The 21448-nt window shown below is 36.6% G+C and overlaps 1 protein-coding gene across 18 annotated transcripts in view; it reads right to left on the reverse strand.

The window, feature by feature from the left end:
- The window catches only part of MAGI2 (membrane associated guanylate kinase, WW and PDZ domain containing 2), a 735321-nt gene that overhangs the window by 83254 nt on the left and 630619 nt on the right, over window positions 1-21448 (reverse strand). For 17 of the 18 annotated variants that reach the window (XM_054064111.1, XM_054064068.1, XM_054064155.1 and 14 more), the window contains 2 exons: window positions 11877-11908; window positions 6925-7114 (listed from right to left, as the gene is read on the reverse strand). In XM_054064111.1, the coding sequence (XP_053920086.1) occupies window positions 6925-7114; window positions 11877-11908 (222 nt within the window). The remainder of the gene's footprint in view (window positions 1-6924; window positions 7115-11876; window positions 11909-21448) is intronic. The other variant, XM_054064076.1, reaches the window with a different exon arrangement.

The following is a 21448-nucleotide window of genomic DNA, read 5'->3' on the forward strand; positions in this document are numbered from 1 at the left end:
AAAAACAAAAGACTATCCAACACAGTTACCATGAATAGGCATTCAAAGTGCAGAAGTTTTTAAAACGTTGATGTGATTTGTGTTTTCTCCATAAGAAGCCTTTTTGATTGAACTTGGGTGGCTGCATTGTCATGAGTAGTTGTAGCCGCTTATGTGAAATGGGAATGAAATGATTACAAAGTAGAGCTTGAATGAATAATAAAATACTTGGTAAATTTGCTGCATCAATTTTTTTAGTTCAGCTAATCTGTCCTAGAAACAATAACAGGGAAAGCAAAAATAAGCAGCCTTCTTCTTAATTGCTACTTTTATATAACTACAATTGAAATAAATGTCCACCATGGGGACTACTCTGTATGTTTTGGAGAACAAGAATGCAGCTATGCATATAAAAAGTCTTGCTATACTTCAAGATTTCTTCCATGTCATATGAGTGCAAAGGCAAGGTTAACTTTGCTGTTTGAAGACAGAACAGTAAAAAGCTTGCACATCCAGCTTCATGTTTAATTTAAAATAAATGACACTCGTGATTTTGAAAAGGAAAATATTCTGAAGCTGCAAAATATTTGAAAACAGATAGAAAATAAACAAGACCCAGGGCACAATCCTGACTTAACTGACGCCAATGGTGAAAATACCAGACTTCTTTGCTGTCAAGATACAGCCCTAGGAGTATCATTCACCTATAACATAACACAAGGTGCACCAATGGAGTCACCGGTACTCTCTGGAGGAAGAATTATGCTGATGAAAGATAGGAATGATAATATTTATTGTCCATACTGCGTTATTTTCTGGATCATACTTTGTTTAATGTCAAACACATGGAACATAACCAGCATTAAGAAACACCTATACTTCAACAGGTTGGTCCTGGCCATGCTTTAGGTAAATAAGAATTTTACAAATGAGGAGAATGACTACAATCATGCGGCAATATCCATTCTAAAGCTGGGCAAGCAGTAGTTTGAAACAGCACACAGGTGATGCAGTTTCCATTGGCCTCATGCACCTGTGACTAATTGCCCAGTGCTTACGAGTCAGTTATTTTAGTTATTACTTTGACTTCATAGGTACACTCTACCACTTTGCAGATGAAAATCTATTTATATATCTTTTAATAAAGTTTGAAGTGTTCAAGAGAAAGGAATACTGCACCTTTAATACTACCATCAGTTGTAAAACATGCTGCTTCATGTTAGGTTAGGTAATTTAGGACCTACTTTGCAATCCAGCAATCAAAAACACTTTACATCCACAGTACTGTGATGATGATAGTCTCTTAATTCCCCTTGAAAAAGCTTTTGATTTCATTGCCAGTTCTTATAACCAACAAATTTTTGTCATTGTGAGCAACTCTTTCTGCAGTGATGAAAGATACAAAATTATTTGACATTGACCTCCTAATTCTCTCTCCTTTTGTTGTGTATCATCTCATTAAAAAAAAAAAGTATTACATTCATTTATTAATGGAAGTTCTTAGACCTTCTCTATGCTGACACTTGGGAGTAGCAATAGATGCAAGGGAAACAACAACTTGTACTGTTTGGAAATTACTTTGACAAATTACCTTCCTGTAACTCAGTTGTTCAAACTCTAGGTCAAGGAGTAGTTTGATGATAATACATAGTAATTAGTCATTTCCCAGTACTCTTTTAATTACTACGTGCAGGCAGGCATGTCATTGATATAAAGGATAGTAACTGGTAAACAGAAATATTGAAAGATATAGCAAACTGAGCTCAAGGAAGATTTGAAACTAGAATCTAATTTTCTGAGTTTATAGTCCCAAATCCTTTGCCTATACAAAAAAATATATTTCTGTAACACTTTTGAATACTACGCATTTAATGCCATCAACATGCTACGTTTGTACATATCTGCACATATATGTATACAAGTTTTTAAAGCACCTTAACCAAAATGTAATTTTTTTTTTCAACTACAGATGAGTGAGAATGGGAAGAATTTGTAGAGGTAAAATTTTTGTAAGGAAAATACTGTCTGAAAGAATTGCAGTAACAATTATGTGAAAAATTTCCTTCAGTTTTTAATATTGTAACTGTGTAGGTCTTCAGCCAAAAAGCATTGACAAGAAAACCCTGTTTAGCCATAGACTATGCCATAGACTCCATCAGGTGATAATGCATTCAGTTGTATACACCTAATATTTTATTTTTTGTTATGCATTTTTTTCATAAGTATCAAACAGGAAACCCTGACAGCCTTAGTATTTTTCTGCAAGAATAGTCTTTTCAGGGTTACACATTATGAGTCAGTAGAATGCCATTTGAGAAATCTTTCACATTGCTGATACTTGAATGCACATCTGTGCTGAATACCTGCAGAGATATTCCAGAGAAAAGGAAGACTTTGAATACGTATGGCCTTGCTTGTCTCTGACCCTTAGAGAAAGGTATTCATAAGTCTGCACAAGAAAATACCCTTATTTTATGAAGGCTAATAACACATTATGCTAATACCTTTGCTATTTACATGTTTTACAGCTGTTTGTGGACTTAGTTTTTTGATTTTTTCCCTAACTATTTGGGAGCAGAAAAAAAAAATAATACAGCACATAAGACAGCTGATGGAATTGAAGGAAATTTGGGAAATTCATGACGTGGTCAGAGGAGAAAATAGCATGGGAGATTTTGAAGAAAGGAACCTTTGTCCTCCCAGTAAAAGGTGGAAATGTAATTGTTGAGATTTCACTTTCAATGAGAGCTTATCACTTATTGTATCATCCTTTCTCATGGCTTATCTCTTCCTACTGGCATTTTTATGTCACATCACCAGTCTTAGAGTACCACACTAACCGAAGGAGAAATGTAACCTAGTCACTGTAAAAAATATTTATTTTACTGCTTTCTATAGAGGAATATAAAATCAAACTTCTATTATACATTTTATGACTAGAGAAATATTACAGCATTATGATTCCCAACAGCTTTGGGTCTCCTGTTTGACTAATGCCTGACTGCAGAGCCCTCTGAAAAAAGTTTGTTATAAACTATGTATTTAGAATAAACAGAGTTCAATATAAAATATAAGAAAGGATAAGGAGAATTTATAAAGGAAAAATGTTAATTTAAGGAGGATGAGTTCTCCCAATGACAACCACAGAGCTCCAGTTACATCTGTAAGAACTGTTGCATATCAAGTCTTATAATTTTCTTCATTAATAGGCAATTCCTGATCTGATATTCCATTTTCTAGCTCCTGTATGTAACTTCCATGGTTATCAGCAGTATCACACTGTCACTTAAACTCTAAGACTTTTTGGTAAGGAGGAAGGTGTTAATGATTTGCCTAAAATTAAGAGATGGATGGGAAAAGGAAAAAGTATGCAATTTTTAGAACAAATTGTCTTCATTTCAAACTTTTGCAAAATAATGTAACAGCAGAAAGCTAGGTAGGTTCTCTTCATCAGGGAGAAGAAATAAGTTGAGCGAGGGGAGAAATAAAAAGAGGAAAAAATGCAGAGAGATGGAAAAAGGTAGCTGCAGAAAGGAAAGACGAAGAAAGAAGAAAACAATTTTCCTGCTTTTGCTTTTAGGCAGCTGTTTTGGATGATGTGGTAATCTCCATCCATCTTTGGAAGCACTTTCTGTTCCTTTTTGGCTACTTGGATCTACTGCGCACAGTTGATGGGTGAAAGCAGACGCAGGTGACAGCTAACAGGGAAAAGTTGACAGGTAACAGCTAACTTGTGACAATTTTTCCAAGGAGCTGTGACTTACAAAATAGAGTTGCACTCTGCTTTTGTACTAATGCATGATTTTATTTGTCTCCAAGCTGCATTATTAGAACTGTCTCTACAAAACTGTTTCCAGTGTGGAAGTATTACTCCTTTGTAACTCATATGTGATTATTAAAACTGAGATATCCCTATCACACAGGGTCATGCAAGTCCTTCATGTGCCTAAGGTGAAAAACCACTCACATAGAATGGAAACATGCTTTTTCATGAAAACTTTGTCCTTGAAGCCCCCTTCTATCATTAGGTAAGGATGAGCTACCTAGAAACTAGAGTAAATGCTTGTGAATCAGGCTCCTTGGGTCTAGTTCTTGTTCTGCTTCAAGTCATGTCACTTGTGCTCCGCATAGAACTATGCTGTGATGTGTAACATGCTCAGCTCTCTGAGAGTGAATCAGGAGGATCTGATGAGGTCCTGGTGAGTTCTAACTGTGGTGAGATCCTCCTAGAGATAAAGGCATCTCTAGAAATTCAGAGCTATAGCAGTACGAAAATGAACTGTTTAGTAACAGAGTCTTACTGCGAGAGAAACAAAGACCCAACAGTACCTCTTTCTTTTTGAGTTTTTTGGGTCATGATTGTTCTCTTCTTTGCACTATTATTAGAAGAAAGACCTCTTTCTTATCTGTTTTTTTCCAGGAGATAAGGCAAACTTACTTTGAGATAAGAAATACATAAAAAAACCCTAAAGTGACTGAACTTTTCCTGTACTTTTTAAGGGTATGTCTTTATCGAGGATAACCAACCTGACACAGCCATATGATAGGAAACTATGTATTATCTCAAAACTTTCCCTCCCATATACTCAATTTAGATGACAGTTTCTTGACTCAGTAATGGATTTCCTGCCTGTTGCTTCTCTCACTTCAGGAAACACTAGCGCTATGTAGAGAATAAAAGCAATCAAAGACTTTCTGAACTAAATTTGCTGAAATGTGTACTTATGTATTCAAGAAACAAAAATGTCAGAGAGAACAGAGATGTTCTGTGGCAGTTATTTATGACCAAAAGTTATGAATAAGTGTAGAAGAGGTCTGGTTGGGAACTGTGGAATCAGGCTTAGAGAAAATGTTTAAAGGGTACCAGCGTCAAAGAGAACAAATTAAAGTTTTCAGGTTTAGCTAGAAGATCAGGACACAGCTAGAAAGCTGGGAGGAATTGTTACTGCACTCTTGCTTTTAATCCATCACTTTTGTGTTTGGGCCAAACAGCTTGGTGATTTTTAAATCTTGTTTTTTCTAGGTAGCTGTTTAAAAAAGGCTTGTATACAGTTTCCGGTTGCTTCTTGGACAGAACTCAAAATACCATTTAAACACAGGCTTTAACATAACTCCAATGTACGAGTTATCAACTCTTCCTCTGGTGAAACATATGCTCCTGAATGCAGCAGATGATATCAGTCAAAGACTGGAGGTCATGTTGATCAAGGAAGTTCACAGAAAACTGGAGGAGGCATCCATAAATAATAATGAAGCACTTTATTCTTTTATCTTTTAGTGTAATATATTATCTTTTGGATTGTAAATTAGTCTTTGTAGTTGACAACAGATCAATATTTCCACAGTTTTTTGAAGGGCAAATGTGTTAAGCCCATTTGCTTTCATTAATTAGGGCGATTCTGTAAATACAGAACTTCATAATGAGGATCAAGATGAAAGCAGATGCCATATAAATATGTATCCTATATATGTACATGGGATGTATATATTTTTCTTCATTGTCTTATGAAGATATTTGTTTCATAGTATCATAGTATAGTTAGGGTTGGAAGGGACCTTACGGATCATGTAGTTCATGAGTCCAACTGTAAATCTAAAACTTCCAAATCAATCACTAAACCATGTCCCTAAGCATCACAACTACACCTCTTTTAAACATCTCGGGGGATAGTGACTTCACCACTTCACTGGGCAACCTGTTCCAGTGCTTGATAATCATTTTAGTGAAGAAATTTTTCCTAATATTCAATCTAAACCTCCCCTGCTGCAACTTAATGTTATTTCCTCTTGTCCCATCACATGTTACTTGGGAGAAGACACACATCCACCCCACTACATCCGCCTTTCAAGTAATTGTAGAGAACGACAGTCTCCTCTGAATCTCCTTTTCTCCAGCCTAAAGCATCTAGTTCCAGTTCTCTCAGCGGCTCCTTGCACGACTTGCTCTCTAGAACCTGCACTAGCTCAGACTATCCCTTTGCATGCTGAAGAAATTTGTACATTTCAGAGTATGGATTATCCTAGTTTATGTCTATTTTTATGTCTCAGGGCCCAACTAACATGAATGGGCTAATCTGGATCAGCTGCAGCGCAGTATATTATGTGTAATTTATAAAGTAATTTGGTCTATAGGCTAAAGTAATTTATAAGAGAAATTGAAAGGGAGTATGTGCAAGTAATAACTGCTATAAAAAAGCCTTCATTAAAAAACCAAACTATGTTGAAGCGTTGATCTTAATAACATGAAAATCTCTGGACAATTTGAATAATATTTTAGGTAAAATGTTCTTTACGATAAAGGATAAATAATTTTAACCTCTTTTACTCTTGTGGAAAACGTGGTACGCTCTTCAAAAAACATGAAAAATAAAATCAAGATGGGAATCTTGATAGCTCAGTACTGTTTTGTGTGGATCTTCAAATAGTATTTATTAATTCTACGGGTTTCTTTCTAACTACCTAAAACAGTGCGAAAACTTGTCGAAGTAATTTTTATAAAACCAAGTAAATCTGAAATTTCTTTTCTTTAATAAATCTCACTTTAAAATGAAAGTAAGTTAAACAGTTTTGCATGGATAAATTCACATTCTCCCATTGGAGCCGACAGAATGTTAAGTTTCTTCCTAACTATGAAGGAAAATAGCACAGCAAAACATGGTAGCATATATGGTCGTCGTCACTAAGGAGCTAACATTCAAAATGAAGACAGAAAAATTATAAGAGAAAAAAACCCATGAAACTAAAACTTCAGAATCTAGGCAAGATCTAGGAGAATGTAGGTGTAGAGTTTTCAAATAATTTATAACAGCCTCTATCACTGCAATTATAGTTGCTTTCATTAAGTTACAAAAGATAATTATGGAAAAATACATCAGTAGTGACACATTCATAAGCAAAATCTTAAAATATTAGACCATCAGCAGGGTGAACAGGGCTTTCACTTACGCCTACTTTCATAAATAGCTCTTGATTTCTCATACAGCTCATATGGGTCAGGTTTTCGTGGATCAAAGGCCTCTGTTGAATCAGGAAATGAACTCCGGTGAAGAGCGGGTGGATAGGGGATATTCTGTGGCATAGCTGGAGCAGACAGGCTTGTTTGAGGACTGCCTTGATTTTCCCATCGTTCCATCATCTGGAATAAAACCACAGAAAATAGAAATAAGTTTTTCAAAAACCATGACTTCTACAATGAGCCCAAAGACACTGATTTCAGTTAAATATGTATTTTGCATAATTAGCAAATCCTTTTGCTATCTTTTGAGGTGAAAAGTGTGTGTTGTGCTGTTTATAAAATGACTTGGTCAAAACGTACTTGTTGATTTGTTACTCATGTGATCTTTCTCAGATATCATGATCTCACATATGGATTAGGGACAAGCATTACTCCTGAGGCATGTTGAGAACCCCTTCCCTCAGAAAGCGTTGAGCTGTTGGAAGTTATTTTGCTAAAGGTAGAATCTGTGGGCCTGTGAAGATACAATTATCAAAGTCATCAAAATACACAACTGAAAGCAGTGCTTAGCTAGCAAGTGGCCAGAATGGGTGGCAGCTGAATGATCTTAATGCTGTATCTTTTGAGAATGCATGAAAATAGCCAGCTGCCCAGGGAGAAGAGATTACTGTAACTGTGAGCAGAATTCACAGCTTCAGTTGAACAAAACAAAACAAAACCAACCCAAAGGGAAATTTATTACAGATGGTGTTTGAGCATTTTGGGATAGGTGAATGTTCAATGAGAAAGCACAGAACACGGTGAGAGAAAAGTGAGCATTGGTCTGATGCGGTGTTTTTCATCTCTTACTGTTTCTTTCTTACATAGAAAATGACATTGGTGTCATCCAACTAAACTCCCAAGTACCAGATAAGCTTTTCAATGCTTTCAGACCATTTAGAGAAGTACACAGCAGTGTATTGTCAATGCATGAAAGCTGCCTCAATCCACATTTTCTTGAAGACTGCCCTCAGTGGTCTCACAAGTACAAGCCAGAAGATAATACAAGAAACTGTGCAAAAGAAGACTCGGGGATCTGCATTTTTATCTTTGAAGTAGCTGGCTACTAATCATATTGCATTAGCAGATATATTTGAAGAGGTTAGGTTAAACAAATCGCAAAGATTTATCTCAGGAAACAAATATTTGTTTGGGTTTTTTTTTTCTGTGACCCGTCTTGAAACAAAGGATGGTAAAGCCTCCAGAACTATGTGTTCTCACACATAATACAAAAATCAGTTAATTAGATAAAAAATTACTCTTGGAAACAAACCAAACTGTGATTAGAGCTTCTAGTGTTATATCAACACTGCCTTATCAAGGATGATTATGGGTTTACAGCCAGCTTTCTCTATAAATTCTGTGATTATCCTTTGCCTTTAGTTCCTCAGTTTCAGAAGGCGTTTGCCTCAGCAGGTAGGCTTTGCTCTCTATTTCGATGATTAAAAGTATCAGGCTTTTTCCGCACCAAGTATGTGTGGACTACAGATGTTTTAAAGTCCTCCTTGTGAACCTGCTGAGTGACTGTCACTTTATACATCCCAGGTGATCTGACAATCTTGGCTTCATAGTTAGAAATAAACAGAATATGGATATAGGCCATTTTAAGTCATTGAGGACCTCATTCTTTATACAGAACAGTGTTATAATTCAAGCTGTGCCTCAGTCAGAGTTTCAGCAGCAAGAAGGGCTGGTTCATTAGAGATAATGAAGGAAAAAAGATCTAGGTATCTCAGTCAATCATAGGATGACTGTCCTGCATTAGTATGCATTGGATATGATATTTAAGTTGAAAAGTAGTAATGCTATCAAATGCTAAAGATGAAGATGTGGAATACTGTATTTGATATTCACCAATGTTGTTCGGGAAAGACACATTTATTTTGCAATGTGATATAAGAGGGCATTATAAGAACATAGATCCTGTACAGTACAGTAACATATGGAGATACCTGAGCTGTCATCAAACTAGCTTAGGTACAGAAAAGTACCTAGGGTAACTTCAGGTACCCTTTACATCGAGATAAGATCATCTTCTGTGTTTTATAAATTAGCCTATGTGGCAAGTCACATGAATAATAGTTCTGATAGCTCCTCTGTCTCTAAAGGAATTACCTAGGGTATATATAAACATATGTACAGTATATAATTGTTTCATTTAAGGGTAAATTGTTTCATCTAAGGGTAAATTAAAAAGTCCCCAGTAATGAAATTGATTATGACTCTATGTCTAAATAGGAAAGGAGAACTGGACCTAATACGAGTTCGTTATAATCCAGGGAACTAATGGAGGTTTATGTTCGGGTTTTACCTTCAGTGTGGAATCTAAATAAAGAATACAAATCAGTGAAACCAAACTATCTACCTTACTGCTATGAAGCATAAACTCATGTGCGGCTCTGTCTATGTAGAAGTGAAAGCTTCCTAATTTCTTGCACAGTGCCAGAGAAATAGAACACTTACCTCTTTTAAACTGTGAAACTGAATAAAATTTAAATATTTAAAGAAGGCTTTAAAAAGATAAAGGAAAATATAATTATTTTTGGTGAGTAAAATTTTCCCTGGAAAAAGGACAAGAAACTAGAGATCAATTGACAAAATCCTACTGGGTCCCATATGTATAATATTGCTTGCTGGTTAGCTCTTAAATCTTCAAGTGTGAAGTTAAAAACAGAGAGAAGCATTCTTATATGTGGTTAATACTGCTAACATAAATAGTTACCTGAACAGAAAATCACAAGGGGAATTATATCTCCCAAACACATATCAATTAGTTAACTAGTTACATAGTGTTTTGCAAAGTGATTTATCATAATGTTAGCTCACAGATGAAGGTGCTCTTGGAAATGAGTAAGTATAGCATTGAGCGCAGGGCATCAAATCTAAGTTGGGGTAATGGTTTGATGACAGTGTTCAAGTAGATTTTGCACTAATCTAATTGTATTACATGTGATATATATAATACATGCACTATATACACACAAACCACAGGAAATTTTTGTCAGCCCAGGTTACTCTGGGATGTTGAACAGGGTGAGATGCGGTGCACATCCTTGAGCCTTTACATCAGGAAAAGGAGATTGTCTTCTCTCCTCAATGGCCTGTGGTCTTTTTCACTTTAAAGAATGGTGGGTGCTTCTCTCCTGTGCATGCAGAGAGGTGAGGGGGCAGCAGTAGTCACCGAAGCAGAAAAAAACCATGGGAACCATCTACAGTTTTTCCTGCTAAACACCTAGAGGGCTGCGCTGTGGTGCTGGGAAGGCCTTCTAATCCTCCCTGTGTTGTTCTCATTGTTTCAGACAATCTGCAGACACTCTGTAAGCCCCAATTTTCCCACACTATTGCATGAAAAACCGCGTCACTCGAGTTGTTTCTCTAGATTCTTATTATTGGCACGTGCTACTTGAGTATGAACTACTATACTGTTTATATAAGAAAACTGTGCAGATGATCATTAACAATATGCTGATATTTATATATTTGATATGTATGTAAAGTGGGTGAGCACTGACAATGGGAGGTCTTTGAATTTGGATCTTTAACAGGTGAACTCCAACTTCTCTCTTTTCATCACTTTTTACCTGAGATTAAAAGGTGAACATCTCAGGCAGACAGGAATTTTAAACCGGTGAGAACCAGCTAGCCCTTAATAGTCAGATTTCACAGAATCATGGAATGGTTTGGATTGGAAGGGATTTTAAAGACCGTCTAGTTCCAGTCCCTTGCCATAGGCGGGGATACCTCCCACTGGACCAGGCTGCTCAAGGCCCCATCCAACCTGGAGTTGATTTTATTTTCTCAATTGTCTGGCTACTTAGATGAATAAACAAACTTATGCATTACCTGTTCCAATGTATTGCATCCGAGCTCTAACCTTTTGATCCAGCACATGACAAGCTGTAGCAGTCTGATGGAGTTGCATCAGCTAATTAATCATTATTTATATCTATACCAAAAAATTATTTTGGTATGCATTAAACCTGTCATGATCCAACATGAGAGGATGTGAAGTTGTCCAGATACAGCAAATGCCCTGCCCTCCGTTCAAATAAGAAAGCTATAAATCCTTTAAAAGTTATTGCTATTGTTGTTCCTATTGCTCTTAGAAGCCTCTTGGCAGAGTTAGGCCTCTTTTTTTTTTTTTTTTCTCTACACACTTTAGATGAGAGATAAGCACTACTTTAAGATCTTTACAAAGTTAATAAAAAAGTAAAATTAAAAAGCATAACAAAACAGACAAGCAAAAATAGTAGAGTATGATTTCTTTTTACTCTGTTGTTGTCAATGAATGTTGCCACTGAATGTTGTCACTACTTCAAAAAATGATATAATATGACCTCAACAGAATAAACACAGTCATTGTTTAAAGTCTTAAGAGTAGGTAATATCTTCATACCTTGGAATTACTGTTAAAATGGTAGAAACATAGAAATGTTGGTTAGAAGGCACCTCAGTAAGATATCTAGTCAAATCTCTCACTTGAAATGTCACTAATTTCAGCTCCAGGTCTACTAAGTCAAGAAAGAATAACAATCACTTTAAGGATGTACAATCACTTTAAGGATGTTAAGCTCAAGCCAACTAGATAGGTCTCAGTGCTGGGGTCTTCTGCTGCATTCTCCTCCAGCCCCCTCATTGTTGAGCCACTGCATTTCTGGTTCTTGACACAGTTCTTAACATGGAGATGCTCCTTTCTCCAGGTGGCTGCTGGCAGACTCCAAGTCAACAGATCTGCAGAATTTATTAGTGAGGTCACCCCTGATGCTGTCTTTGAGACTTATGCACTGCTGAGTGGTGTCTCATGAGCTGGGAACAGAAGGGTTAGATGAAAGTCTACAGAAATTTGCTTTGAGTAATAGTCATCTAATGAACTCACTGTGTATAGTTTTGAAAGGGAACTTACAGGCTTTGGAGTTTTCCATGGAGAAAAGAAACCTGAAATAAACAAAAAATAACATTAGTAGATTTTTCTGATGCATAAAGAGTGGAGGCTCAGTCATGTCTATGCTTCTGTTCTTACTCAGATCTGCAGATAGTACTAATATGTATGAAAATTTTCTACACATAAGGGGTGAAAACATAAAACACAGGGGATAATTTCTAAGAAAAAAAATATATGCATATATATATATATATATATATGCATATACATACAATTATGCAAGTGGAACTACTGAGATCGTTGCCATACTTAACAAACAGCATGGGATTAGATTGAAATTAAAAGAACTAAACAAAAGAACTTCCAATTGTCTTGGTGGACATTGGATAGGACACCAAATGACCTGATATTGATGTGTCAAATGCAGTCATAGCTTTAAAGAAGCAGCAATTCAGAACATCCCATCAACAAAACCTAATAATACAACAGATTATTTTAGAAGAAAAGCCTGGATAAAAATAACTTTCATCAGTCTAGATAAGGTAGCTAAGTCTTGGGACGGTTGCTCATTTTGATACTGTCCATTTTTTTGTCACATTTAGCAAGTGATCCGACATGACTTCCTCTTCTACAGAACTCATTAGCTTCTTTTCCTTATCTATTGACTGACTAAAAAGTTTAGTGATTCCATGAATTTCAACTATTGCAGCTTACAAAGGCTTAAAACTTCAGACATGTCCCTTTCATAAAACAAGATGATTTGAAATGTTCATTGCAAACACTGTTCCTATATTTTGCAGTACAATGTTAAAAAAGCTTCCAAAATATTAAATAAAAAGAAGCATTTCAAAGGATACTGGGTAAAATTTGAAAAAATATCTGCTTTCAGTGTAGCTTTCATGAAAAATCTAATTCTCAGTTTAATAGCAGGTAAAAAACGGTCTGTGGACCTTCTTAAGTAAGATTAAAAGCTAGTAACAACGAGTTCATTTGCTTCATCAGAAACAGAAATGGGGCTTAAATTGAGACATCTAATAGGAAGGCTGATTTTTCATTCAGAAAACGAATTAAGCTGTAAGAGTAGTACTGACTTCATTATTTCTTTTTCTAAGATGACTTCATTATTTCTTTTTTAAGGTGACTCTAGAAAAAAATTTAAGTCACAAGAATGCTAGGGAAAGTATCTTTCTAGAGACAAATCAAAACAGGAATTGCATTTGTACACTGTATTTAAGGTTCCTAGAATTCTGTCATGATATAAATTTTTCTACTGTGCCAGATAAATCACTTAGACTGAAAAAATCCTGAAGTAAGAAAGCCCTTGAGCCTTTTACAGGGGAACACTGGTTGTTTTGTTACACTGATGTAGAAGATGATAGTTCTTTTAAACAAATATTTTGGACTTTCCTATAGTATTTCCATATTGGGAAAAGTAATCCTGAAGAGGTTTGTGTATTTGCTGACTCTACAGTGTTTGGATAAAACCTGATTTCTTAACAAGTAGAGAGATTTCTTTCTATCTGCAAATTCAAGATGAGATAACAAGCATCCTGTATAGTTCTGGCTTGTACATTACCTTTAGTATTAAAGATTCTGTAGTAGAAACCTATTTAATAATCTCTTGGATGGGAGATGGGTACCTTTTCATCATCTATTCCTGTTCCGTACAGCTAATAAGAGTGAAAGTTGAAAAGCATTTTTCTCCTCGAAGCTAAAGACAAGACTTGAAACTTGCAAGGAGTATGCTTAAAGGTATCTCAAACCAACTTTCTACACTGATTAGGTTTTTGGGAAAAGTTAGTGGTGGTAATGTTCCTTCCCCAGCGGTTCTGATGCACCTCCCATAACCCACTGTAAGCAAAAATTGCTCCAGGTAAAACTGAAATGCCATTTTCCGTGTTTGTTTACCGCCTTCATCTAAAAAGATGGGTTTTGAAGCTATCAGAAATTTTTATTATAAATTATGAAGACATAATAAGTATCCATAAATCAAATAAATAATGACATATATATCAAGTGAAGATTTTTCTTTTTAAATTGAACTGTTTACCCAAACAAGGAGAACATGGACTTATATTTAGCTTGGAGGCTGTGGGCATAGACTGCAACATACAAATGACAACATCTACACTCAAAACAAATAAAATGAAATATTACTCACACAGCATGAAATTATGTTGAGAAAACTAACTGGATATAGGATGCCAGAGAAGTAAAAGATTCAAAGGAAGATTTTAAAATAGTATTGGATATCCATATGTGTACAAAAACATGTTAGAAGCTAAAATTTTATAGGTAACAAACCTTGGAACTGATATTAAAATCCATTCTTCAGATTTAAATGCAGATGCTCCACCAAGACCTCGTGTATTCTGAGGTGGTCTCTCACCCATGTGAAAGACTAGGTGCTAGACTCAACAGATGAAGGTCTAGTTCCATAAAGCAAACCCTATCTTATACCTTTCCTGTATTTCATGGCAATTTTCATTTTGCCTCACATAACATATGTATTCCCCGACAAACTAAACAAAATCTAAACTCAACTGCCCATTAAACAATGTATGGCTTTATCAGTTATTGAATGCAAGACTGATTACGGGTAATTGTTTTGAACCAAACACATCCAGAATTATTGCTGGTATTCAAATACACACAACCATTGCCGCAAATTCAAGAATTCAAGAGTATAATGTATATGTAATACATTGCAAGTATAACAGAAACACCATATGAAAAAGTATAAAAGCAAAGTGCACTTTCCTGTGTATTCTGCATGCTACCTTATAACTTTCACCCTTAAAGATTGCTTCGCATAAGTGTGGGACCAAAGCCTCTACAAGTAGTAAAATGAGGCTTGGAAACTCACCTGAAGAGTATATCTTAATAATGTGTATTTGCATACTCAACAGTGTGGCCTTCAGCAGCTACATCTACATCTGGCAAAGAGAAGCAGTTTGACCTCACTTCATGCCGCCACATTTTCCCTTGACTTCCTGGCACTGGTCCATTACATGCTGGGAGTATTCCTCACCAGAGACAATGGGGCCCCACCTAAGTGACAGCCACCGGCAGACTGGCATCAATCTAGTACTGATTTACAGGCAAGACAGAAACTTGCCCTCCAAAGAGTGCAGCTTTCAACTTCTATTGAGTATTAATAGGTATTAATACCACTTAACCTTCTAATTAATTCACATCTAACAAGGCATGTACACCGGATATGGTCTTACAACTGCCATATCTCACTTCCAGATTTCCAGTTCTCCCTCCCTAAACTCTAAACCTCCTAATGTCTGGCTTGTGGTGTCCTCTGTATAAACTTGAGTAGCTGAGAATATTATATACCTATACCTATACCTATGCCTATACCTATACTTAAGTTGTGGATCAGTTTCTGAAGACTCACATATCTTTCCATTAATTTTAAATAATTCTTTATTAACTCTACTTTTAAAGACAGCAGTAAAGGTCTGAATTAGGTTTGGAAAGATGAGTGAGGTTACTGGCTTCTGTCAAAGAGCAACCACCACCACTCAGCCAGATGCTGGCAAGAAATTTCTGTGGTCACCACTTAGTCTAATATAATGTGTAAGTGTACGTATAAAATATGTAACGTCATACATTTCTCCTATGTTAGTTTTGAGAATACGATGATCTATTTTGCAATGTTGGTCATTTAAGCTGTAATAAGGTACAGCAGCCGGTGGCCAACACTGTAATGGAAATTTTAATTGTTTCATTTCAAATAAATAAGCTGAGGTACAGTAACAACCATATGCTTTTTAAAAACCAAAATTACATTTTCTCATAAAGCAGTGCTATAAAAATAATTTTTGACATTGTTTTTTAAATTATATTTACCACCTTCCAAAATGAGCTTCCCAGGAAATCAGAGCTGTGAGGGTTTCTATGCTGTAACTTTACCAAAAAACACCAGTAACAGTAAACACATTTTGGATTCAAATGTATATGGGGAAAAAACAATTTTTTTCCTTTTTTTCAGATAAGTGCAAATTCCAGATTCAGCTTATTGTACTTCTTTTTGCTGAAGATATCCTATAACAAAAAACATATCACATCGCACTGGTATGTATTTCTTCTTAAATACAAATTTAACTATGTTTGTCTCATAAAATTTGCTTACAGATTTGCTTACACTTCATCAGTATTTATTGATGGCTTAGTTTGCTAAATGCAGCTTATAACATAGGATTTAGAGCATTTGCAAGACAGAGTACTGATTTGAAAAATCCTGACTTCTGCATGTTCCATAATCTTGGGAATACAAAACTAGCTTTGGTTATTAGTTTGCTGCCATGCACATATTTTTTTGCTAAGTTTCTATCTATCTCCATTATTTTTTTCCAGCCACTAGATAAACCAGTTTCCTCACTATTTCATCTGGAGTCCTGGAAGAATTCTTATGACACTGTAAAATCACAGATAACTAATATAGGTGATACCAAACCATGGAACATTTATTGATGTTCACCTCTTTGGCAGACATGTATGTATAATTAAACTGAAGCCCAGGAATAGTGTGATTTCTTCAGGGACTGCATGTGTGAGTGCTGCAGGGAGACACTCAGCAGCATCACAGATAAAACTTTTCCATCCAAAGCAATGTTTAGGGAACGTCAACTTCACTCCACATCACTTGTCACACTGATGATACAGCAAGAGTTTTGCCCATTAGCTTTTGCTGGCTTTCTTGTGTCTGTTTGTTTGTTGTGGGTTTTTTTTTTTTGTGCTACAAAAGCCTTGTGCATATGGCTTCCTGAGCAAAGCTGTCCCAAGCACTGCACAGACCTTTCTTGGAAGTCAATGACCAGATGGCTGATGAGCACTCCCACAGCATTAGCTGACTCCATGGACATCTTATCAATGTCCATGTGACAAAACTTCACTTCAGCAAAAGTTTTCTTTATAGAAAAGTTGCTGTACAAATTTACTATAACAGTAGATTTTTTTTCCCCCATACTTTTTCTTTCTCCTATTGGGACCTCTGGGATGTCTATCAGTTGTCTACACTGGGGCCTCAGTTCCAGAGATGCCAAACACCCATTAACTTCAAATGTATGTGACAGTGGGATTCTGATTATGAGAGTTCAGGCACACAGTGTACTACACTGTTAGCAGCACAAAGGGAATTGTTTCTGACCATTTGTGTTACATCTGTCTTTTTCTCTGTGTTTACCTTTTGTTGAGCTATGCTAGAGGTAGTTGGATTAGGTGCACAGAACTCAATCTACAATTGGGGTCACTCATTATCCTCCAGCTGAAATTCCAGAAATAACAGTGGGAGAGATAATGGCTTCACTTTGCGTACTTAGAAAAAATATGGAGTATTGATTCAATTATTCTTCAAATATTCTCTTATTTTCTAGGAAAATAAACACAGTCAATGAGCACAAGTAAATTAAATTAATTTATATACTGTAGTAAACAAAATCTGAAAGGAAGAAAATTAATTGAAATAGAAAGAAACAATACTTATGAAAACAAGCAGCTGATAAAAAATTTGAATTCGTCACGTCATATTTAAAATATCAGATGATGCATAGGGAATGAAAATTAGTAGTTTCAACTCTAATAAAATCATTACATGTAGTATATTTTCATTACATGCAATATATTATGCCATGTAATATATTTTCAAAGTTCATCTCTTTCAAACAGCTTAAAGTATTGAGCTCTTACTCTAGCAACAACTAAATGGGGTTTTACCTTGAAATAAGAGTAAGACTGTAACTATGCTAGCTCTCCTAGCACAGTTAGCTAGTCCTGTTGTCAGCTGTCCTTCACAGTGATGGTGCCGTGCTGTGGAGGATCCATTTGGTCTTTGGTTGGGATGGCACCTGATGCAATGGGTCAAAAATAACCCATCCCACATCAGAGTGAGATGAGTAACCCTTGATGTTTGAGCAGATCCAAGACACAATATACAGTTAGACCCAGTGCTTTCTCCCTTGCAGTGGGCTATGCGCTAGCAACACGGCAAGTATGATGTAGCACCATGCTGCACTGAGATGAGGGCTTGTTACAGTCATCAGTTGTTATATCAAATGCAGCTTCAGGTTCATAAAACTGTGAAATAGCTCTGTCTTCCTTAGGGGTATGTACATACTCACTAATATTATTAATCACTTTTGCCTGAAAGAGCTCACAACTGTACAAACTGTTTGTCAGCAGCTGCTTGTGGTGGCATTTTGCTTTATACTCTACTGTGTCATTTCTCCAGAAGCAACGCTCCAGTCCTAATCAGCTCTATTTTTCACTCTCTTTGGCCTACTACATCTGTGCAAAAATTACTATTTTTCTGCCCTGATGATAATAACTCTCTGAAAGTGCGAGACAAAAAGCAGGTGCAGTTCACAGGAAGGTTAGCTAGACCTTTAGACCCCATTGGGGAAGCACCTTCTGTGGGTCATCTCTTCTACAGATATCTCTTCCCTTAACACTTTCAGATTTCTTGATGAAGTGTGAGACGGAGAGGTTTATCAGAAATTATGTGGAGGCAAGAGGAATGCTTTGGGAAATTAAACCTGATCTCATCTTGCTGAAGTCTACAGAACTCATACAAAAACCTAATTGACTGAGAGATCAGGTACTAAATCAGTATTCATCTTCTTATACATAGCTATGAGCACTTTTTGTGCAGTTCATGAAGTTTCACTGATCTAGTCTTCTTAAGCACCAATTTTTCAATAATATTCAGATCTTCACAAGTAATTAGAAAAAGGATAGCTATTCAAAGCCATGAACAATAGAAGTATTTGCTGTTCAAGCTGGGACCCTCATGGTCACGTGCATCTATGAGAATTTCCTATAAAATACGCTAGGGAATCTCAAGCTGTCATTACGTTTTTACTTCCATGAATAGCAAAGAGTCTTTGTTAGCAAGAATACAGCCATCAGAAAAGGTCAGAAGCTGGCATAGTAATGAGTTAATTTACATTCAAATGGACATACAGCTATTTATTTTGCTTGGTTCCTAGAACTCTGTGTATTGCTTATCAGTTAGAGATTTAAAATAGCGTATGAAACTAGAGAGAAACAAAAAACTAAATAACCACTCCTTCTCATTGATCTGGATGCGAAGCCAAGAATTTCTGGATCATAGCTAAAATAGTGCAGAGGTAAATGCAACACTATCGGTGACAGGGTTTTGGTACTTAAATGTGCAAGAGTTGGGAAAAATAATAAAAATCTACAACTATTTCTGAAAATGAGAAATATACTTTTGTGGTAAAAAAAAATAATAAATTATTTCCAGAGACAAAGTTTGATAATAAACTCTTATAGAAGGACTCCTTGAGTGGCACTTTTATACAAACTTTCTCCTCTTTTCTGGCACCCATTACCAGAATAGTATAACACTCTTACAGATTTATCACCTTATTGACAGGAATCTGCATTATCTGTAGGGTGGTCATATATTGGAATAGAGAAAATGCTGCTAGAGTACAATTCAGAACAGATTCTGTTGGGCCAGTTTGATTTGGAGCAGGAAAAGGTATTTTATGGAATGGAGGAAGACATTTGTCTCTTGCCTTTTATTACAGTAGATACTATTAAAAGTTCAAATTCCTAGGTCCATATTCTGGTTTATGATTTACCACCGCAGACAGTACTGGATGAACTATTATTTTCTTCAGTGAGGTCTATAATATATGTATTTTACATAGGACTAACCCAATTAGCAAAAATCTGCATGCCCAAGTACTAACACATCATAAACAGAGAAAGAGAGTTCAGAAGTTTTCTCACAGGTTGTAAACTCTCCCAGCACTTTGAAAAGGTCAAGGTTATTTTTCTGTACAGACAAGAAGAAGAACATTTTGTTTGGCAGAAGGAAATTTTCCTTGGAGAATCGCCAGTTTTGCTCCTGTGTGTTGTCCAGTAACTGCTGCTAAAATCAATGCTGCTAGTTCATGTCGCCAGGGTAGGGATTATGCTCTCTGCTGCACTGCTTTAATAGTACAAGAACAAGTGATGCAAATAATGTGTCATCTTGGGCATAGACATTGTGGCAAGCAACTCTCCCTGAGCAGAGCAGACACAGCAAGGTGAAAAGATTGGGATATGTCACACACACGGGATCAGAAACATAATTTAGAACATAAATTGAGTCTTCAGAGTCCTGGCAACTCATGACTGTTGCTTCTAGAAGGGTTTGCAAGTGTTGCCATACCCGTAAAGTGTCTCTGTGCTTGCTGAGAACATATCTGACAACTCAGACTGGATTTCCTAAAAGCTAATATAAGTTTTAAAAATAACTTTTCCGGAATATTGCATTATATTTTCAGAGCATTCTGACACTCAGAAACTCTGCCTATGCCAGTGTCTCTGCTCTTTCATGGTATTTGAATCTGATCCCACTTAAGCTTTTACATTTTCTAAGCACATTAGGGAAATCTCAGATGACATTATGACATGTCATTGATGAATATCATGGCATATTCCCAATATTTTCTATTAAAATGTAGATGGAGCACAAGTTGTTTGTACATGGTGTTCTAAGATCTTTTTCATGAAAATACTTTCACAAAAATGTAATTCAGCAAGGGTGGAGGGAAAAGTATTTGATAGTAAAGTCATTCCTTTGCTTGTACGTAAGCTTCATATTAAGGCATAGATGAAAAGGAGTCACCTGATATTTAGTGTTGACCTCTATGCTGCCAGTTCCTCCTTTTCTAAATTCCTTCATTGCATTCCTGGGCTGCATCAAAAGAAGCGTGGCCAGCAGGGTGAGGGAGGGGATTCTGCCCCTCTATTCCTCTCTTGTGAGACCTCATCTGGAATACTGTGTTCAGTTCTGGAACCCTCAATGTAAGAAGGATATGGAGCTGTTGGAACAGGTCCAGAGGAGGGCTACAAATATGACCAGAGGGCTGGAGCACCTTCCCTACAAGGACAGGCTGAGAGAGTTGGGCTTGTTCAGCCTGGAGAAGAGAAGGCTCCGAGGAGATCTTATAGCGACCTTCCAGTACTTGAAGTGGGCCTATGGGAAAGAGGGAGAGGGGCTATTCGTAAAGGCTTATGCGGATAGGACCAGGGAGAATGGGTATAAACTGGAGAGGGGCAGATTTAGACTGGACATTAGGAAGAATTTCTTCACTATGAGAGTGGTGAGACACTGGAACAGATTGCCCAGGGAGGTTGTGGCTGCCCCACCCCTGGAGGAGTTCAAGGCCAGTTTGGATGGGGTCTTGGGCAGCCTGATTTAGTGGGATGTCCCTGCCCATGGCAGGGAGGATGGAACTAGATGATCTTTAAGGTCCCTTCAACCCTAGCTATTCTGTGATTCTATGATTCTATGATCCATGTTTTCTCTCATCTATCTCCTTCTTCAGATGCCTGTTCCCAAACTCTCACAGATTTCTTCTTGCTCCCAGGATTACCCTCTCTATGTTTTGATCCTGAATCAGCTAATCCCATCCTGAAACAGTGACCAGAGAAACCTCCCTCTCCTGTCCAAAAAAAAAAAAAAAAAATTTGAATAGATAAATCTAGGGGAATGGTGGTATCCATCACTATTTCTGAATAGGAGACCTTGCAATGCAATGCTGTGCTCCAACGGGAGAGATAAA

This window comes from Cuculus canorus, chromosome 1 (genome assembly GCF_017976375.1).
Source record: "Cuculus canorus isolate bCucCan1 chromosome 1, bCucCan1.pri, whole genome shotgun sequence".
Taxonomy (NCBI): Eukaryota; Metazoa; Chordata; class Aves; order Cuculiformes; family Cuculidae; genus Cuculus; species Cuculus canorus.